Raw genomic sequence first — 21,140 nt, forward strand, 5'->3', positions numbered from 1 at the left:
GGTGCTTCAACCTAAACCTAAATTTCTGCATTACAATTAAACGGCCCCTTAGCTGAGCCCCGTGGGCCCAAGTCAGCTGGTGCAGGCCAGCCGTGGATATTTAGTTACAGTGTAGGCATACCCTTAGACATTTTTTACTCTAATATCTCTTCATCCCTGTCCCCCGTACAGTGTTCTAAACTCTATTACCAGCTGAGGGAGTGGAACAAGGGTAGAACACATTTAGAGCCAAAACTGCATGAAAATTATAACAGAGAGTTCAGTTACGGATGCAGCTTCTCCTTCTCCCCATTCCTCTGCAATTCCCACTATGGAATCATAAGATATAAACAGTATGATGATGGGTAGGTGCAGAGATGGACAGAAAGAGCAAAGAGTGGCATGGAGACTGGGGCTACTATCCACTTCTTCAAATTGTACTTAGAATTTGACCTCCATTCTCAATTAGATGAAGGTTTGTTTCTATATACGTGTGTGCAATAGTAGTGTTTATACATGTGATAATCAGGCAAATGGACATAGGTTAGGATAGAAAGGAAGTGGGCTTGTTGTGCATGTGGGTAGCTCGTGAGTGTGAGGTTTGTGTAGTAAGGCATGAGAGATAAAGTTGTACACATTCAATAGCGCTTTTGCTGGTGATGTTGATTTGCATTTTTTTTTCCTCAAGTGATGCTCTTGAATTACCTTAACTTTATGCTAATGATGGGGGGGTTTTGTGTGTAGAAAGTTATGGAGCTGGCTGGGAACAGCCATTCCATTCTGCAGCATGGAATTTCAACCTTTTTTATTATTTTATGTTGTTGTTCAGAATTGGAAAGAAAAGCCAAAATGCCTTGGGAAATGAAATTTACAATAAAGAGAAATGTTTCATTTTGCTTTTGACTCCCTAATAATATAAAATAATAAATAATTAACTTTTTGTTTCGACATGAAAAATCAAAATGCTGTTATTGAAAATAGTATTTCAGCAAAATCAAAACATTCCTGGGTAAAGTTTTCAGGTTTTATGAAATGGCATTTTCCAACAGCAAAATCTTCCACTGCAAAATTTTCAATCAGTTCCATTCACTAGCTCTTCTAGTGGTTGAGGGAAAAGCAGTAAATGTGATATATCTTGACTGTAGTAAGGATTTTAACAGTCCCACATGACAGTTTCAGTAGCAAACTAAGGAAATGTGGCTTAGATGGAATTACTTTAGTGTTCATGTACAAATGGTTAGAAGACTATACTAAAAGAGTACTTACTAGTGGTTTGCTGTCAAACTGGGTGGTCATATTTAGTTGTCTCCCACAAGAGTCAGGCCTGGATCTTTAACTATTCAATATTTTTATTAGTGAATAATGGAGTAGAGAGTATACTTTTAAAATTTGTTTATGACACCAAGATAAGAGGAGTTACAAGTACTCTGGAGGACAGGATTAAAATTCCTAAAGACCTTGACAAATTGGAGAACTGGCCTGAATTCAACAAAATGAAATTCTGTAAAGACCAAGTGCAATTGGAAATAATGGACATGGTGATAGCATGTTGAAAAGCATTTGGAGATTATAGGGAATCATACATTAAATATGAATCAACATGATGTATTTGCAAAAAGGGTATATCATGCTGTAGTGAACTAAAAGAGGTTTTGTATGTTGGCATGAGTAAAGCCTCAGCTGGAGGACTGTGTCCATTTCTTGCTGCCAGACTTTTGGTAAAGATGTGGGTTAAATTGAGAGAGTCCCGAGGAGAGCAATAAAACTGATAAAAGTTTTAGAAAGCTGACCAATAAGAAAAAGCTCATCTGCCAGTGGAAAAACTCTAAGTCCAGAAGTCTCAAGTAATTTAAAAAAAAAATGGATATCCTTTTCATAGCTATTTAGATACATGTTATGTTTTCTTTCTTTTGTCTTTTCTGTAGGGATGGGAAGGGGAGGGGAAAGGAAGGCAGGAGAGAGCAACAAAGAATTTGCCATCACTTTTGTTAGGTTTTAGTGAGCTTTTAAACTTGAGATTTTTAAATCCAATACAATGGATTTAATAGTTTTTTTTCACTCTCTCTGTCATACAAACTGAACTCATGTGCTGAAGTCACTGAAAAATTGTGTGAAAGGATGAGCTGTGTCAAGAGCCGAATTATAATAGATTATGCTTTAGATATCTTTTATAATTTTTCAGGTCTTGTTTTAATATAATACAATAATTTGATGTGTAAAATTGTCAGGGCTCGACAAACCACTGAATCTACTCGCCTATGGCGAGTAGATTTCAGCCAGTCACTGCATGCGCCCCATTCACCGGTGCTTTGTGCATGCGCAGTGCGGGGCTGGTGAGTAGCTCTCACCGGGGTTTGTCGAGCCCTGAAAATTGTTATTTGCCCATATAAAATATTTTTTAATTTAAATATAAATTTAAGGTACTTTTTAATTTTTTATGGGTATGTCTACACTACCCCGCTAGTTCGAACTAGCGGGGTAATGTATGCATACCGCACTTGCTAATGAAGCCCGGGATTTGAATTTCCCGGGCTTCATTAGCATAAGCGGGGAGCCGCCATTTTTAAATCCCCGCTGCTTCGAACCCCGTGTAGCGCGGCTACACGGGGCTCGAACTAGGTAGTTCGGACTAGGGTCCTATTCCGAACTACCGGTACTCCTCGTGAAACGAGGTGTACCGGTAGTTCGGAATAGGCACCCTAGTCCGAACTACCTAGTTCGAGCCCCGTGTAGCCGCGCTACACGGGGTTCGAAGCAGCGGGGATTTAAAAATGGCGGCTCCCCGCTTATGCTAATGAAGCCCGGGAAATTCAAATCCCGGGCTTCATTAGCAAGTGCGGTATGCATACATTACCCCGCTAGTTCGAACTAGCGGGGTAGTGTAGACATACCCTATGATACATATCTTGTTTTGTTGAAATAAAAACAAGTATAGACTGTGGTTAACCAAATAGAACAGGCTTCTGTGAAAATTTCAGATACTTTATAAGTTTGAGATTTTGCATAAACATATAATATTCATGCAGTTGCAAAAAAAATTGACATATTTATTGATATAAAATTAATATACATTTGTGCTTTTATTTGGGAATAAATAAATAAATAACAAAATGTTAACAAAATATCCACCACCTTTCCCCCAGAGCCAGGCACTCCCATACCCCCATTCTAACCCAATCCCCCTCTGCTCCCCCAGAGCCTCCCCACTCTAATCCAATGCCTTATCCTTCCCCCAGAGCCAGGCCCCCCCCCCAACCTAATGCCTTCCACCTCCCCCAGAGCCAGGCACTCCCAGCTCCCCCGCCCAGCTTAACGCCTGGGTCCTGCTGCCGCCACCACAGATTTCTTCCTCAGGCACTGCGGCAGCATGAGCATAGTGGCCAGCTGTGAGCAGGTACCTGATGCCTGTGCAGAATGGCCCGGCTGGTCGTGAGCATGTGCTGGAGCGCCAAGCGCAGCGTGGTCTGGCCGGCCGTGAGCATGTGCTGGATGCAGTGCACAGAGTGGCCCAGCCGGCAGTGAGTAGTCACGGCAGCTGACCGGATGGCTGTGATCTGCACTTGGCCAGGTGCTCCGAGCAGCCAGTGGGCCGCACTTTATTGTTTTATAAAAATGCAGTGACGGGCCACAAAAAATTTCAGTCTGGCTGCATGCGGCCCTCCAGATGCCTGTTTGACATGCCTGATATAGATGATAGATGAAGGTATAGCTTCAGAATCACTAAACACCTTTGGGCACACCTTTCTTGTTACCCTTGCTTTGCTATAAGGAACACAATCTGTTTTGAGGCATATCCATTGTACAGTATGTAAGGAAAAAAAGAAAGAAAATACTTTGTACAATTTGGTAGAAAATATCCACATAATTACTGACAGGAATTTCTCTATCTATAGATTTATACTGGCCAAAAATGGTTCAGTGATTTAAAATGTCAGTGAAGAAAGGAAGTAATTCTTTGATCCTGTTTTCTAGTTCTCTGCTGCCCAGGGCTCAGATTTGGGATATTTTAATTGGTAAATATATATTCAGTAACAAGTAAATTAAAATATTTGCTGAGAATACTCAATTACACCATTTTAGAAATGATTAAATGAAAACATTAAATCTGAGATTTTGGAAGAAATTTAAGGAAGTTAAGTGCCTTGAATTTCAATGGAAGTTGGACACAAAATACCTCTTTGGAAATCCCCACCTAAATTGTTTTGTGAATGTTGTCAGTCCAGTGGAAAACTTCCTGTATCACAAAGCCCACCATCATAATTCTTCGTAGAATCAATAGAAAGGCTACAGTCTGAATGGGCATGGAACCTAAATTGCCCTCTGGTGTTCAGAGGAGCTGGAACAGGATAGGAGGAATTGGTGGGGTATTGTGAGGAAGCTGACCTATCTAAGGTGTATCTGTTCCAGGGGTCCATAGGGACTGATGTCAACTCCTTCCTTGTTCAGAATAAACACTAACGGTTTGATCCAAAGTTCACAGATATCAATGGAAAGACTGATTTCTATGGGCTTTGGATAGGGCCCTTGTTTTCTTTGAGACATTTTGCTTGAGGGAGGAATGCAGACTAGACTGTTGCAGAACTCCTGACTCCAGAACTGTCACTATCAATACAGCACTTTTCCCAGCACTAACACAATGCAAACATTTTAGGGCAAAAAAATCCCTAATGCAAAATAAAGAAAAACACCATGAGGCAAAAGGAGCAAATTCTTTGGCTTAAGTTAAAAATGTCATTAGCAATATTCAGTCTTTTGACTTTGATATATCTTTGTATGTCTTTGGCCCTCATTCTAGCAAGGGCCAGAGGGCAGTTAGTGCAAAATATCCACTGATTTCTTACAAAATTCACTTCTCAAGTGTTTTGCCCATTTGGCTTAGAGATCACACTGCCTTAAAAGCACATAGAAAACTCTGTTTATGATAAGACCGTTGAAATGTCAAGGGTAATTATACTAGTGAATAACTGCATCTTTTAAAGAACACTCAGTTGAAATGTAGGAAATATAATATTGGGCTGATGAGGTACAAACTGCTTATACAAAATATGATGAGAAAAGGCAAGACATAAATACAGTATTACAAACTAGAAAATTTACCTGGCATTGCTTCGGTCCTTACCTCAATTCATTTTTGCTTTTTTGAAAAAGAAATGAAAATGTGTATGATTCATTTAAATCGTTCAAACCAATGGGAGTTAGGCAGCTCAATACCTTTCAGGTTCTGAGTCTAAATATCTAAGTCACTTAGGTCCTTTTGAAAAGTGGACCCTGTGTCTTCATATATTTTTGCATGACATCTACCCAAATGGTGCCCTGGTTTTTGGCTCTGTGTGCTACTACAATATAAATATTACATAATAGATCATATTTACTATTAGGGCTCAACATTGCATAGAGATATCACGTCTCTTCTGGATGTATATTATGTGGTAGACTGATTATGCATCACTTTTGCTAGCACAAGCATTCACAGGGGCTATTCTACACATCACATTGAAATGCTCAGTGTTTAGGGCCTGCTCTCCCAGGCTGTGTCCAGACTCAGGGGTTTTTTCGAAAAAAGTAGTCTTTTTTCGAAAAAAAGTAGCCTTTTTTCGAAAAATCTTCACCTGCGTCTAGACTGCAGCCGCGTTCTTTCGAAATTAAATCGAAAGAATGTGGCTTTTCTTTTGACGGTGGTAAACCTAATTCCACGAGGAAGAACGCCTTCTTTTGAAAGTGCTCTTTCGAAAGAAGGCGTTCTTGAAAGCAAACAGGCTTTTTAGAAAGAGAGCATCCAGACTCACTGGGTGCTTTCTTTCGAAAAAGCGGCTTGCTTTTTCGAAATTCCGCGTGCAGTCTAGACGCTCTCTTTTGAAAGAGGCTCTTTCGAAAGTATCTTTCGAAAGAGCCTCTTTCGAAAGAGGCTTGCAGTCTAGACATAGCCCCATTGATCAACTCCTGCATTGCCCATTTGCCTGCTATTACTTGTGTAAGTTAGTTACACCGTATAATCAACATGTAAAATAGCTAAGTCACAGTCATTGTGGAATTTTGGTTCTACCAGGCATGATGGTGCAAAATGGAGAAAGTTAACATTTGGTCATAATTATCTTGCTCGCAGCAGAGGAGTAAGAAAGAAATGCAAGGGAATTATGAGCTCCCTATATCTGAGGAAGTAATTCATTATATGGGGACTTTCAGAAGAGCGGGAAACATCCTGCTTTTCTGATGTGATATATCAACACTGTTTGAACTGGTACTGATATTCCACTGTGCTACTCCCATTTTGTACCTGATAGCACCACTGATTTCAATGAAGGTACACAGTGAAAAACTAGAGTAATGCAGTTGTAAATCAGGTCTCAGATACTTACATATATAGTAAGGAGCCATCTAATGTTTGTGAGCACGTTTATTTTGTCTTGAATTTTTTTGAAGTCAGCTGACACTATGGCTGTGTCTACATTGGCATGATTTTGTGCAAAAGTGCCCGTTTTTGCGCAAAAACATGCTGCCTGTCTACACTGACGGGGAGTTCTTGTGCAAGAACACTGATGTTCTAATGTGTGAAATCAGTGCTTCTTGTGCAAGAACTATGATGCTCCCGCTCAGGAATAAGCCCTCTTGCGCAACTGTTCTTGTGCAAGAGGCCAGTGTAGACAGGCAACATGAATTTCTTGTGCAAGAAAGCCCGATGGCTAAAATGGCCATTGGAGCTTTCTTACGCAAGAGCGTCTACACTGGCACGGATGCTTTTGCACAAAAACACATCTCTTGAGCAAAGCACATGCCAGTGTAGACGCTCTCTTGCGTAAATACTTTAACGCAAAAACTCTTGCGTTAAAAGTATTTGCGCAAAATCTTGCCAATGTAGACGTAGCCGATAAGAAAATCTAAGATGTGTAACCTAATAGTAAAACCTGTCATGCTACAATATACAAGGATGCATGTTCAAAATCCGTATGTGCTTATTTTAAAAAAATTAAGCACCATTTGTACTGAAAAAGGCTTGGTCTACATGAGAACATTAGGTTAGTTTAACTACATTGGCTAGGAATGTGAAAAGTCCACACCTTTGAATGGCCTTGTAAAGCCAACCTAAATTGCTGTGTTGATGCTAGTTCAAATGCTAGCTGGTTTGATGGAAGAATTCTTACATCAGCCTACCTACCGCCTTTTTAGGAAATGTATCTTTAAATTAGGATAAGAGAAAGCTTAATACCAAATTTGGTGGTCTTAGCTCTCACTGTTTAGGAAGAGTTCTTGAACAATGGACTTGCAGACAGACAAATGGACTCAGACAGACAAATGGACTCAGACAGATGCACAAATCTATAAAATCTATATAGAGATTAAAGCTTTGTGCACAGCTGTAGCATTTATACATTCTATAAATGAACCAGGTTTGAGTGAAATCCAGGGTATGTGTACATGTAACATACAAAAACAAGTATTAACATAGATCATGACACATTATGGAGTCAAGTTCAAGGTCTCTGTCCTTACGTTTAAACAATAAGTGGTCTTTCCTCAGCATATCTAAAAGATCACCTAAAGCTCTGGGAAAAAGACCCTGGTTGATCTCAGACACAATGGACTATCTACCAGGGTAAAGCTTGTCTGTCGGTGAGAGAGAGCTTTCTTTGGGGTCATTCCTGCACTGGAACGAACTCCCACAAGTCTCACTGAACTTTCTGTTCCAAGTGGAAGGCACCTTTCTTCGACCTGCCTTCTCGATGAGAAACATAGAGCAGCATGTATATTTAAAAAGAAACTGAAAAAGAACAAAACCTACATAATTCCCCCCGTGGAGGAGAGAATGAGGGAGAAAACAAACCTCCTGACAAACATTTGTCACATCGCTTAACATGATACTGGAAGGTGGTCAGACACTATGGAGTAGAAGAAATTATGTGGAATAGAACAGAAGTGTTCTAGGATCTTTCACTTTGCCTTTCCTCTGTGAAAATGGAGTTAAAATACCCACCTCACAGTGGTGTTGTAGAGCTTAATTAATGTTTATAAACTATGTTAAGATCTTCAGATAACCTGGTGACCTGAGGAAGGGAAGAGTTGTGCACAAGGTGCTGGTTAGTGAATGAAGGAGAAGTAGTTATTGGTTTTAGCAATTCCATCTGTGTTTCTATTATAGAACTTGCTATGGTGTTTGTATTTTGATTTGTACCTGGGAGTTTATTTTACTTTTTTTCTTTTTATAGCACAAATTTTATTCTGTTGGGTCTGTTACTACCAGCTCTGTGTTCTTGGGGAATGAGGGCATAGCATCTGAAGCCCATACGTGCAGGGTGGGGCAAAGATTGCGAATGCACCCCTGCATAGTTCCCCAAGTAAGAATGAGGACAGCAATTCAGGCCGAGCTGAGTAAGGCGTTGCCCAAGCCTCCTTCCCTCCTACTCTAGTTGGCAAGGGGAAGGCTGGGGATGATACCCTCCCCCCCCCACACACATACCCCTGGAGTGAGGCTGGGGGTGGGGCTAGGCTCCTTTATATTTAAAAAAATTGCAGTCCACATTTACAAAAAAAGCACCCCCCCAGAAATTCCCACATATGGGCCTGATATGAGTCCAGTCCTTTGTGAAAAACTGGGAAAAGTGCACACAAACATAAGAAGGGACTATATAGGACCAGTTTTCATTATACAGTGGCACAGCAGCCCAATTTTGAAGTTACATGGGCCGTATATTCCCGGGGGGAGGGGAGTGGGCTATGGAACAGCATATGTGGGACAGACAGATAGACCAAACATACTCAAATGCTATTACGTCCCTCGGAATGCAGAACATTTGAGAGGTGAAACACAGGAGTGCCTTTTAGACATTGTACAGCATTCTATTTTTTGACCACAAATAATGTCACTGCTAGCTCTGATCTGTATTACTATATTTAGATTGGTGGTTTCTAAACTGGTCTGTGGAGCACTTGCTGGTGGACAGTGATAAAAACTGGCTGATCATGTGGGTCTAACTCTGCTCCTTATTACCACCTGCTAAATTATATTGAAAGAAACTAAACATAAATTAAACATTGTACTAATATTAATTTGCCTGGGAGTAATTGTTGTAGTTGCTTCAGGAATAGTATGAGCTTGTGTGTGAGAAGGTGGACAGTCTGCATAATTATAAACAGGAGGGCTGATGGCAGTGAAATAATATTCCTCTTGCATGTCCACACTATGAAAACATTTGTGCATGTCTGATTGAGCAGCTGGGTCAGATTCTTACCTGGTATAAATCAGCATAGCTCTACTGAAGTCACACCAGACCTGGCCTGTTACAGTTAGGGTTATCTTTTTTAAAACCCATAAAAGAGAGCTGTGTATGGTATAACTCATAACATGCCATGTATTTCTGACTAAGTAACAAGATCCTGCTTTTTATTTCTCAATGGTATTCCATTGTAAGTAGGGCACAGAATGCTTGGATCATGAATTGAAGATGGTTTGCCTGGAAATGCTGTGTTTATTGAAGAAAGGTAGATTTCTAGATAAGATATGCATAGCTAATCCTAAATAATAGCTGGTTTGTGTCTCACACTGGAAACAAATTTCAGGAATGGTTCTATGTGAAAATATGATCCAGACCTATGGATTCTTAGTGTGAGGTACTATGTACCTATGAGAATGCATTAAAAGCTTCTAGGAGGGACTGATTTAATTTGTGTACGAAAGTCTTTGGTGTTCACATTATATCTTTAAAGTTCTGTGTAGATTATTGTACAGCCTTCATTACTTTATCACCTGAATGCCTTCCATTAAATGGCAAGACTAACATTTGTCACATTAGGCACTTGCATTCATGTTTAAGCACATAAATAAGGGAGAATTGCAGGTTCTTGTGAGACTTATTTAGTTGTTACCATATGGATCGGCAATGCCTAATTTTAAACACCTAAGTTTGAAAATATTAGTCTAAGTGACTTGGCAGAGGAGGAAGTACCTGAGATGAAGTTAGAGTGTATGAGTTCCTAACTTCCAGTTCCTGTTCAGGCCACTAGACCAGGTAATGTTCTGCCATGGATTTATTTCATTGCCATGACGATTGACTTCTATGGTAGATATGGAGATTTTAATTCTTTTCAAATGCAAAATACTTTAAAATTACTGCTATCTGTAAGGTGTATATGAAAAATATTAAAAGTACAAAATCAAATGTAATTAAAACATTTGTAGGTCTGGTTTAGTAACCGTCGTGCAAGATGGAGGAAACAGGCAGGGGCCAATCAGCTGATGGCTTTCAACCACCTGATCCCAGGAGGATTCCCACCCACTGCCATGCCAACCCTGCCAACTTACCAGCTATCTGAACCCTCCTATCAACCCACCTCCATTCCGCAAGGTACAGTAGAAGACAGGTGTTACATTTCAATGCTGTTATCAGTGGTTTTCCATATAAGCCCACTTTAGAGAGATTCTGTTCTTCAAATTTAGAAAATGGTCTGGGTGAATATAGGCTTCAAGCCCGCAAAGCTCTTATTCATCTGCTTACCTTGAACATATGAATATTTCCATTGGCTTTGCTTGTGTTAGGGATGTAATAGTGTAGTCAATTAACCAATTAACTGATAAGCAAAAGCTTATAGGTTAATGCGATAGACTACACGCATTTCCTCCCCTCCCCTGCCAATACATTTTTTAACAGACTGGCCAGGAGCCCGGCTCAGTCTTCGATTGTGACAGATCCAGGACTTACCCTTGCTGCAGCTCTGCATTTAACGTGTATTAGAAGCCAGGCAGCAGACAGCCTGGCTCAGCTCCAGCTCATGCCAGGTCCAGGAGCTCAGCTCCTCCAACCCAGACAGGGGCTACTGCTACTCTGCACCCTCCCCTACTGATGTGTCTTCACTCTGCCCTCTAGTAGTGCATGGTGGAGGAGAGTTTGTCAGTCACTGTGTTCATTCAGTCTTCCCTGTTGACACTGCCAACTGGAAATGTTTGTGCCTGATGTGGATACGCGTCCAGTATAAAGTGGACTGAAATTGTCAACTGTTTCACACATGTACTGAATAACCATCAAGTGACGATAAGTTCAAGTTGCTTCTAGAGACTGGATCACAAACTTATTGGGAGCCTCGTGGTTTGGGAAAAATGGGACCTAGATATTATAAGACCAGTTCTCTGCCCCCCAAAGCTTTGTCCATTATAGAAGTGTGTGGGGGGGGGGGGGTAACTGCAATTTTTTATTTAGGCCTCCTTCCTAGTAACCTTTGGTGATTTGGGTAAAATGAGATCTGGATCCAAACCAGAGGTGGATAGTTTTGCCAAACCGAAATCTGACTAAGGAAATTTTGCAAAATGCCAAATTGGTCCTATCACTAGACACTACCAATCAGGGCTGAGTTTCTGCTGGTGAACTGGAGAGGAAAGATTATTTCCTGTCCATAAGTAGACCATGTGCCCACTAGGAATCATGTGAGAATCTCATCTTCAGGTAACTTGCATAATGTAAATGTGTCATGTAGGCGGGAAAGAGGCTTATGTTATCTGTTTCATGTTTTTTTCCTCCTGGTAGCTAAATAGTGAGTAATCTTTCATATTTACCATTGGTTTGACTAATATTTACATGCTAGTCCAGGCGAGTTCCTCTCGGTGTTGAACTTTACATAGTGAATTTATGTCAGAAATCTCTGAAGAAAATGTGCAAATTTGTTCCTTTCCCTTCTAGCTGTGTCTGATCCAAGCAGTACAGTCCACAGACCTCAGCCTCTTCCTCCAAGCACTGTCCACCAAAGCAGCCTCCCTTCAAATCCAGAGAGCAGCTCTGCATATTGCCTACCCAGCACCAGGCATGGATTTTCCAGCTATACAGACAGCTTTGTGCCTCCATCCGGGCCCTCAAATCCCATGAACCCTGCCATTGGCAATGGCCTTTCACCTCAGGTCAGTCCTGTGTTTTAAGACAGAAGATTTGCTGTATACCAGAACCAAAGAATCTATTCCCTGAGGCCACAGTATAATGAATTGCCAAATTTAAACCATAACATATTCTTTATACAAGCCACATGATTTCAGTTTGCTAGCTTCCTCTTTTTCCAACTTGCAACTTCAAAACATATAGCTTATATTTAATTTCATGTGATTTATAATGTAATCATGCACACGTCGTGTTTACATTTAGTTGTCAAGCATTTGTAATGTGCCACTATTTTCCTTAAGATCCATTCCTAGGGAAAGAAAGTTCAAGAGCGGTTATCTTGTCTGATTTAATCAGCTTTTTATGAATACAGTGCTTTTTAAAGAGAGGATAGAGGTTTTATGAAATGGCCTTAGAAATAACAGAGAAGTTATACTAGCAAAGGTGCAGCTGATGAGAAGTACAGATCACGATGAGCTTTAATCAAGTTATAAATACATAAATTAGAAGACTTACCGTTCTTGGGTAATATATAAATGCTCAAATGCCATAATTGTTTTTCTAATTTGCATGAGCTTTTCTTGGGAGATCATGTTAATAAATTGCCTTGATAATTGAGTGTCAAAAGGTTGGTTACATTTCCTACAAGTGGCATCTGTCTGAAGTTGATATTATTAGCAATTGCTTACATATCCTGTAGTTTAGTTTATTAATGTGAGCTTCACCCAGGTGTTTGGAAGAGCTGTCCACTAAAATCTGAGAAATGTCACAAAGGGGATGCAATCTATAATTACAATCAGAAATCTCTTCAGGGCTGAGAGTGAGAGTTTTAACAGCTTTATCTTCTTTCTACCCTTTTTTCCTCTCAGTGGTTAGGAAAACAGAGAGAAGCTCAGAATGACACAAATGAAAAGTGAAAAGACAATTATACTCAATTACACACTAATCACTGACTATCACCACTGCCTAAGCAGTGAGAGGGCATTCTAATAGGCAGAAAATGAGATTTTAATGGCACAAAGGGTGGCCAAAATAACGACTCGTATATCTTTGCCTCCTTCGTTTTCTTCAACTTGTGGTTTGCATCTCTGGAATACAGTTCCTGGTTCCTGCACAACGGTGATAACTCTGTGCAGCTGAAAAGTTCAAAGGCATTGGAGTTGAAAAGAATGAATAGCAAAGGCAATGAAATAAACATTTTTGCCTAAAGGCAAAAGTTCATAAACCCTTTTTTGTAACAGTAAATGTAATTAAGTTTCATAGATTCATATAGCACATAGTGGAACACAAAACTTTATGGCTTTAAACCTCAGTAGAAAAATACCAACATAAAAACAAACGGATGTACATCCAACAAGACTTTAATGAATTTTGTTTTAAGAATCCTAATTTCTAAATGCAATCTTCAACAAAAGGCATAACATTATATTAGTAATTTCATTTTTCAAAATGACCAGATCCATAGTATTCAAGGCTTCCAAAATTTTGACATAAAAATCTTTCCAGGGTTCCAAGTTAATCCATCAGAGGCAGTTTTCAACATCATTTTCAGTGTTAAATCTGTTCTAGCTATGGAGAAGTGTTTGTTTTTTTCTTCAAAAAGCTTTGATATGAAAGTTAACTGTTGCATTGAAGGAGTCCTGTAACATTTTGGTAAAGTTAGATCATTACCAACACCAACTGAAGGAACAAGTTTCCACCTCCAATATCTTGTTGTGATCGTTTATAATCAAAGGAGATCTTAAAACTCATAAGACGGACACCGATAGTCATTGTGATCTCCAGTTCTGTGGGGGACCAGCCCCCATTTAGCAGTCAAAATTGTCTTCACATGATGGAACTTTGTGCCTTTTAGCATTCCCCTAACTTCCCCCCACCAAGTACTTAGAATTTCTAGCCTTGCTTTGCACCTTTACCATGCGCCATAGAGGCAAGTTGGTCAATAGAAAAGAGTGCTGATGTCATTTGTTTGTCACTTGAACAGACTTGGTCACATCCACTTCAAGGGAGAGAGCTTTTGAAAGTTTACTGGCAGGGTATGGAAATGTTTAAAGTTAAACAAATGCTGAAGAAGCCCCTCTGATGGCCTGGCAAAAAAAGTTTAGACAAAGTTGGTGTTTGGGCTGCATTTAATTCATAGTTATGGGACCTACAGATATAGGAACCTAGCAATATAAGGAGAAGCTGAGCCTTCATGTTTTCATAAGTAAAGTTCTGTCCCTTTTGCTAGCCAAAATCAGCTTGAAGATATAAATTGCCCTACACTAATTGCTGAGGTTGAAAGGAACAAGCAGCTGGGTTCCACTTCTGCAGCAGAAGATTCCAGAGGATGCCAGACACACAATTTTAATGTATAAAATGTCAGATAAATTGGGAGTCTGTCCCACACAATTATCTAATGGCAACCCTCCCCATAACGCTTGGCTCAGCCATCCACAAAGTTCTCTGTTCCTCAAGAACAGGAATTAGTCGTGTTTGGAGGTGAATTGAGATGGCAATAAAAACTGTTTCACAGGCCTCTCCAAAAATTCCAAAACCAATTCTGCTTTTAGGACTTTATCTAAGAAAAGGTAGCGGGAATTTTCCCAAGGAGACATAAGCACTAAGCTGGAAGAGCAGGGTGTGGGAAAAGATTTTTAATGAGAAATTGAGAGCTTCTTTGCTTGCTGGGGAATTTTTACCCCTTTGAAATCTCTGTATGCGCATGAGCAGTTAAAATGATATTTGCATCCATGACTGTCTCCCTGAAGCAAGCACCTGGGAAAAACTATGTACGAAGCACAAACTGAATTTATGGTGAATTATAAGAAGAAGAAAAAAAATACTACCTTCTGGAGATCCTTTGTGGTAGAGTCCACTGAAGTACCCAGAAAAGTCTGGTATTAAGATTCACCAGAGTTGATTCTCAGATGATATAAAATACTATAGCTCCATTGACTTCTGTTTATACAAGGGGATCCTCTGGCCCAAAGTTCTCTTACAGCATTTTATTTTGATGCAGTGTATTCCATTTCTTTTTCTTGCTCCTGAGCCTAGAGACAATTAAGTTTCTGGTTTAAGACAAACATTGTAGCCAAACTGAAAGCAAAGGGGGAAATATTGGAGGAAGTGCTACAGTGCTACAGTTTTGTTATTGTTTGTTAATTTCCCACGAGGATAACAAACTTTACTCAGAAGCTCCATGTGTTGGCATTTGGGTGGTGGGGAAGGGGGAGGGAGGAGAAAGGATGGAATGTTAGCATCCAATACACCTGGCTTTCTGTGCTAGTGATTCTCTGGAAAATAAGATAAAGGTTTGTGTATGCAAGTTTAAAATAAAGAGAGGGAGTGGGAAGTCTTAAGTGACCTCCTAGTATTCAGCATTTACCTTCCGAACAAAGAGATAGTCTGCAGATCTCATCAGGATGATTGAGTATTGGTCTGCTAAGTCTGTTTTACCCATTATTACCTGGCAGTGGTGAGAAATCCTCTGTGTTAGAGACTTATAAAAGGTTGATCTTAATAGAAAAAAGGCAGTGATTAATAGCTCAGGGAATTGGTGTTAAGTATTGTCCTTGTTTGCATTTTACAAAAACAAAAATCCATCTCTGCCAGTGAACTGGAGCTTTATGAATATAATGTCAGAATTGAGATTATTAGTGTGTAATGTATGTAAATTGCATATTTTGTGTTGGCTATGCCTATTATGCAGCTTCTTGGTTTTCATGCATATATTTATTGGAATATTGTAGTTCCCTTTTAAATTAAATTTCAATTGCTCAATGCATTTTCTTTTGACAAACATTTGTTAATCCTGAAACTTATTAGGGAGTAGCATCTAAGTGTTAATGCATGTGTACAGAACTCAAGACTGCTTCTGATTTGGCATGTCATTTTCAGATCATGGCATTAACAATTACCTCAGATTCTTCAGATGTAAGGCAATGTCTCTTTGTCAAAACATGTTTCTTTCAATTGAAGGCGTATGGTCTTACTAGCCTTCTGATTATTACAAAGATAGGATTTCATCATTTTAATTTTTTTATATAAGTTGAGGGAAAAGATCTCTTTTAGTGTGGCATGGGAATCTTTTGACCTTTTCGTGTTCTTATTATAAATGTAAAGGCAGTAAAGTTTACTCAGATCCATGTGGCTCCAGCAGTTCCTGTTTCTAAAGAGCACTATTTCAGAATCTGTTTGGGCTCAGATCCAGACCTAAAAATATGTTTAGTATTGTTGCTCATCAGGCCACTCCTTTTCTACCTTTACAAATCCACATAGGTTACAAAGCCTTAAATATCCACCGTTAAAAGCTTTTACCACTAAGAACTAGAAGAGCAGGTGGTTATAACCTGTTTCCTGATGGATATATTTTTTTCATCTTATCCACTGTAGAAAAATTACTAAACCCTCACTTCCCAAAAGTGGCTCACACTTATCGAATAGGGGACTGTAAGGACATGTGTACACATAACTTATTTTGAAATAATAATTCCTGAAATAACTATTCTGAAGTAGCGTGTTCATCCTACAGGAAAGCTTCAAAATTAGTCTGAGGCAGGCTCCCTTAATGTGGACATGCTACTCAGACTTAGAGCCCCAGGGACCACTGGGGAGTAATTACTTTGAATGACTCTGTGGAGCAGTTATTTTGAAATAGCAGCAGTGGATCATCCCCACTACTGCTATTTTGAAATAACTATTTCAAAATAAGTGTTATTCCTTGTGGAAAACAGGAGTTGTTATTTCAAAATAACCAGCCCCTTATTTCAAAATAATGGGCTTAGTAGTGTGGACACTCCACTTGTTATTTTGAAACAAGGGGAGTTATTTTGAAATAACACCTTAGAGTAGACACGGTCTAAGTGCTGAACAAAGTGGTAAATGCATTTGCTGTATTAGTTGCACAATTACATAAGAGGACACGTAGAACCCTCTAGCATACTTATCAGTTCTCACACTTAAACTGACACTACAATATTCTGAATTCTGAAGTAAAACTACAATCTTTTCCGTGGGCAACTGTTTTGAGGCTGTTTCTCGGAATGCCTAAACATTTCATTGTCTGGGACAGAGAATTATTCTGTAGCTTTTTCACTGAGGCAGAGTTATGGTGCTCTAGTGTGGTATAATTGTGTTCTATATTTTTATCAGCTCAAGATATGTGAGCTATTGAATTAGGGCCTTTCAGTTAGAAGACACACTCAAGATGCTTTATTAATTTCTGATTTTATAGGAAAACTCAAAATCAAATAGTTGAAAACTTGTATCTCCTCATTAAAAAAACAAAAGAAATGGCTCATTTACTATGCATATTTGCTATAATAAAATTGTTCTCCATCTGGTTGCCTGCAGAAATACACGTTTTCATGTTGGAGCAGTTTGGTAGAGGCTGTACTAGTCAAAAGCTTATGATGTGAGCCAATAGGTCTTAGCTTTGAGAATTGATCAACTAGTAACCAATTGCATGAACCAGAAGTCCTGAGTAGTTTTAACTAAGGAGGCATTTTGTTCTCATTGTAAAACTTATCTGAGCAGGAGCCTCCTGAGAGAAGTGATAGATGTAACTAATGATGTTAATGACACGAGGTTTCGTGTTGATTTTATCATTACAATGCCTTACTTAAGTAGAAACAATTAAGAATGTTATGGTGTCATACTCACTATTAGACAAGCATAACATTGGCTTAAATTTCCAAAAGTGCTCAGTGACTTTGGAAGCTTCAGTTTGTGAATAGCTAAGTTAAGACACCTTTAAAAGCACCAGATTGTCAGAGAGCAGGTGCTCATAGCTTCTGAAAATTAGGTCTACTGAAAGTGTAATAAGCTGACCACCTGTAAATTCAAGTCTCTCTAAAGCACTGGTCACTTCTGAAAGTTTAACTCAGTTTTATTCTTGAGTCTCAATAACCATGAGATAATTCAGTTGTAGAAAAGGTACCACAACAAAATAAACTGATACTGAAATGTAAATGTGACACAGTCACATATATTTCTTGAATTAGATAATTTTCATCATGTGACAGACTTTTAAAAATATTATATAAGATTCATTTTTGGTTGTGAACATTCCTACAATTCATCACTCACTTTATTTAGGCCATATAATAAGAGATTATTATTTGCCTTAGAACATTTTGATGCTCTTAAACTCTATAATTTAAAACACTTGTGATTTTCTGTAAGCTAAATACAGGTTGAACATCTCTAGTTTGACATTCTTGGGACCTGACCAGTGCTGAACCAGTCCATTTGCTGAACCATGGGAGGTCAATATTGTCTAAGCAGCATTACCAACACTTCCACTGCTTACTGGGCTCTTAGAAGACATTTGGGGTAAATTAGAGCTAAATAACAGCACAGAACACTCACAGTCAAGACTGGTGGCTGTAAACAAACTTTATGGGACCACAGGATACTTGGCCACACCCATGCTAAATGGACATCCAGCTGAGTAAAATCATGCCGGCCCACAGATGTTGCTAGACCAGAGAGTGGTGGACTACAGAGATTCAAGCGGTATATTTCTTCCATACAGCTGGCTGAAAGCTTTTGCACAAAATGTTTTCAGATGAAAAATAGATCACCTACCACAAAACAGGATTTTTCACAAAAAATCTGTCAACATCGTCAAAGGTTTCTGCTTTTCAGTAACTATTGTGGAAAATTTCAATCGGTATTTTAATTACTTTGTAGCAAAATCATTAGTGAATATTTTTGTTTACCAAGAACATGGTTTGAAAATGATTTCAAACAATTTCAAATGACATTCCCTTGAAAACTGATAAAAATTACCTGAGAACATTTGCAGCTCTCTCTTCCCCAAAGCCTTCCACAAGAACCAGAAAATAGGTCTGCTTTTAATCCCGTGAAAAAGAAACAGTTTTAAAATTTCCCACAAAACTGCCATTCCCCTCCCTTCTCCCCTCATGATATCTGCCATTTACGATAGACTTTGTCTCATATATGTCTGATCACCTTCAAGCAGTCAAAACAAATTTGATCCAGATTTCACATCCAGATTTTTTAAATGTTAAATTGGGTCAGTGATGCATTAGAAACCTCACTCTTTAAAATGTGCTTTTTTTGGTGTGATATTTTGATGCTCAGAGATTTTCTGTAGTGAAGAGTTAACAGCAGGTAATGTCATTCATCTTAGAAGCAGTTTGAGATTTTCTGTGTTAGTGATGAATGAGGGTATCTGACCCACATCTGTTTTACATTAGAATGGAACATTGCCCTGACATCGTTAGGAGCATTTGTCAAGATTCCCTGGACAGAGCTTCTGTAAATTACATGCTGCAAATGTGTCAGGGTCAGATAAGAGGATATCATTAACTCCACTAAAGTTTACTCATGATTCTGTCAGCTCAACTTAATACATTAACTGCCAACACTTTTCCTTAAGCTGTTTCATTAAATCTTTCATTCAGAGAAGGGTAAAAAAATGTATCACTATATCCAAAAATATTACACATGTTCTTTTCTCATAAATCATATTAATTGCAAGAGTGGTCACAAAGCATATTAAATGCAGGCATGCGGAAATGAATTAAAACATATGAGAATTTTATTATGCCTATGGTGGGTCCAACCTACTAAAATACCAACCACCTTAACTGGCATAATGTTTCATTCAAATGGAATAAGCTTTATTTCAATTTAATGGGCTTTATTTTGTTGATAATAGGTATATTTTATATAATAGGTATATTTTATCTAATAACCCATAATGGACCCAGTGTTGCCTATGTACTGTTAAGGCTTTTATCAGCCACTTCTCCTTACCCGTACTGGGGCATGACCTCAACTGGTGTGAATCTCTGTTAACTTCAGTGGAGCTATACTCATTCTCATGCTGAGAATTTGTTGCAAAAAACGGGAGGGTTTTGTTTTAAGTTTGGAAGGAAGGTGGTAGAAATTGCTCAATGCAGTGTTACTGTATATTGATCTGGTTGCAGCTCACTGTGCTTATTTGATGGCAATTTTGTCTGGAAACAAAATTGAATTTAGAGATGCAGAACCTTAGACTATAATTGTCTGTAAACTATGCATCCTGTATTTTGTTATATTAACTCAAAGGCTGTTTGTCAGTTCAAGGATACTCCCTGTATTCTTTATCAAGCAACACTTGGAATCACATGCCATATAGCAAACACTTTTATTGTCCTGCTTTAATCATGAACAACATATTGCATGTGGCCCAAAACTTAAGACTTGATTTTTGACCTCATTAAAGTTCAGCATGAATAAGAACTGCAGCATTTGACTCTGAACCCAACACTCATTTAAGTCAATAGGGGTCTTTTTATTGCCTTTATTGGGAGCTGAACCATGACCAGAAAGAATATGTATACAATTTATTCTTACACATTCTGGGCCAGACGGTTGTTGGAATAAATCGGTTTGGCTGAAGTTACTTTTGGGGGGCTCTGCTGATTTACATCAGTGGAGGTTCTTACCCGCTGTGCCCAGACTTGGTGGTAGTGGAGCGCCTCCTGTGCGGTGCTAAGCACCATCTATTTTCAGGGATGTCAGTAGAAGTTGCAGATTGCAGGATTGAACCGTCAATGGCTTTCTAATTGATTAGGTGAAAGTCATTCATGCCCTTCCTGTAACTCCTCACTTGGGTGATAAGGTCATGACACATCCCATAAGAGAGAGACTTCTGCCTTTAGGCTACTTCCCTTTGAGCTTTCAAACAGACATGACCAAAAATCTAATTATTTAGATGCTAATCAACTGCAGGATGATTCCTAAGGCTTCTGAAGAAGACATTTCTGTGAAGACAATTACTATTCAAAATCAAATTTTTCAGCATTGAAGATATAGTGTTGTCATTCTTGTCAAAATAGTTAGAGGCATCTGATTTATTAGGTGCATCTGTACTTGATTAGAAATGATTGACAGCTTGAGTTATATATGGTACATTTTGAATGAGAGCCCATCTAATATAAGTACATTTCAACTCTTCAATAGCTACGTGGCTGATTTCTAAAGATGGGCTTGATTCAAAACATCAGAGACAAGCACACCTGGGCTGTGTCTAGACTGGCCAGTTTTTCCGGAAAATCAGCCACTTTTCCAGAAAAACTTGCCAGCTGTCTACACTGGCCGCTTGAATTTCCGCAAAAGCACTGACGATCTCGTGTAAGATTGTCAGTGTTCTTGCGGAAATACTATGCTGCTCCCGTTTGGGCAAAAGTCCTTTTGTGCAAAACTTTTACACAAAAGGGCCAGTGTAGACAGCCCAGATTTGTTTTCCACAAAAAAGCCCCGTTCGCGAAAATGGCGATCGGGGCTTTTTTTGCGGAAGAGCGCGTCAAGATT

At 39.1% G+C, this 21,140-nt stretch overlaps 1 protein-coding gene across 2 annotated transcripts in view; it reads left to right on the forward strand.

Annotated features, from left to right (window-relative positions):
- The window catches only part of PAX3 (paired box 3), a 115,112-nt gene that overhangs the window by 88,603 nt on the left and 5,369 nt on the right, over positions 1-21,140 (forward strand). For both annotated transcript variants that reach the window (XM_006134835.3, XM_006134834.3), the window contains exons 6-7: positions 10,151-10,316; positions 11,643-11,857. In XM_006134835.3, the coding sequence (XP_006134897.1) occupies positions 10,151-10,316; positions 11,643-11,857 (381 nt within the window). The remainder of the gene's footprint in view (positions 1-10,150; positions 10,317-11,642; positions 11,858-21,140) is intronic.

The sequence above is a fragment of the Pelodiscus sinensis genome, chromosome 10, assembly GCF_052426305.1.
Source record: "Pelodiscus sinensis isolate ZL-2025 chromosome 10, ASM5242630v1, whole genome shotgun sequence".
NCBI classification, from domain to species: Eukaryota; Metazoa; Chordata; order Testudines; family Trionychidae; genus Pelodiscus; species Pelodiscus sinensis.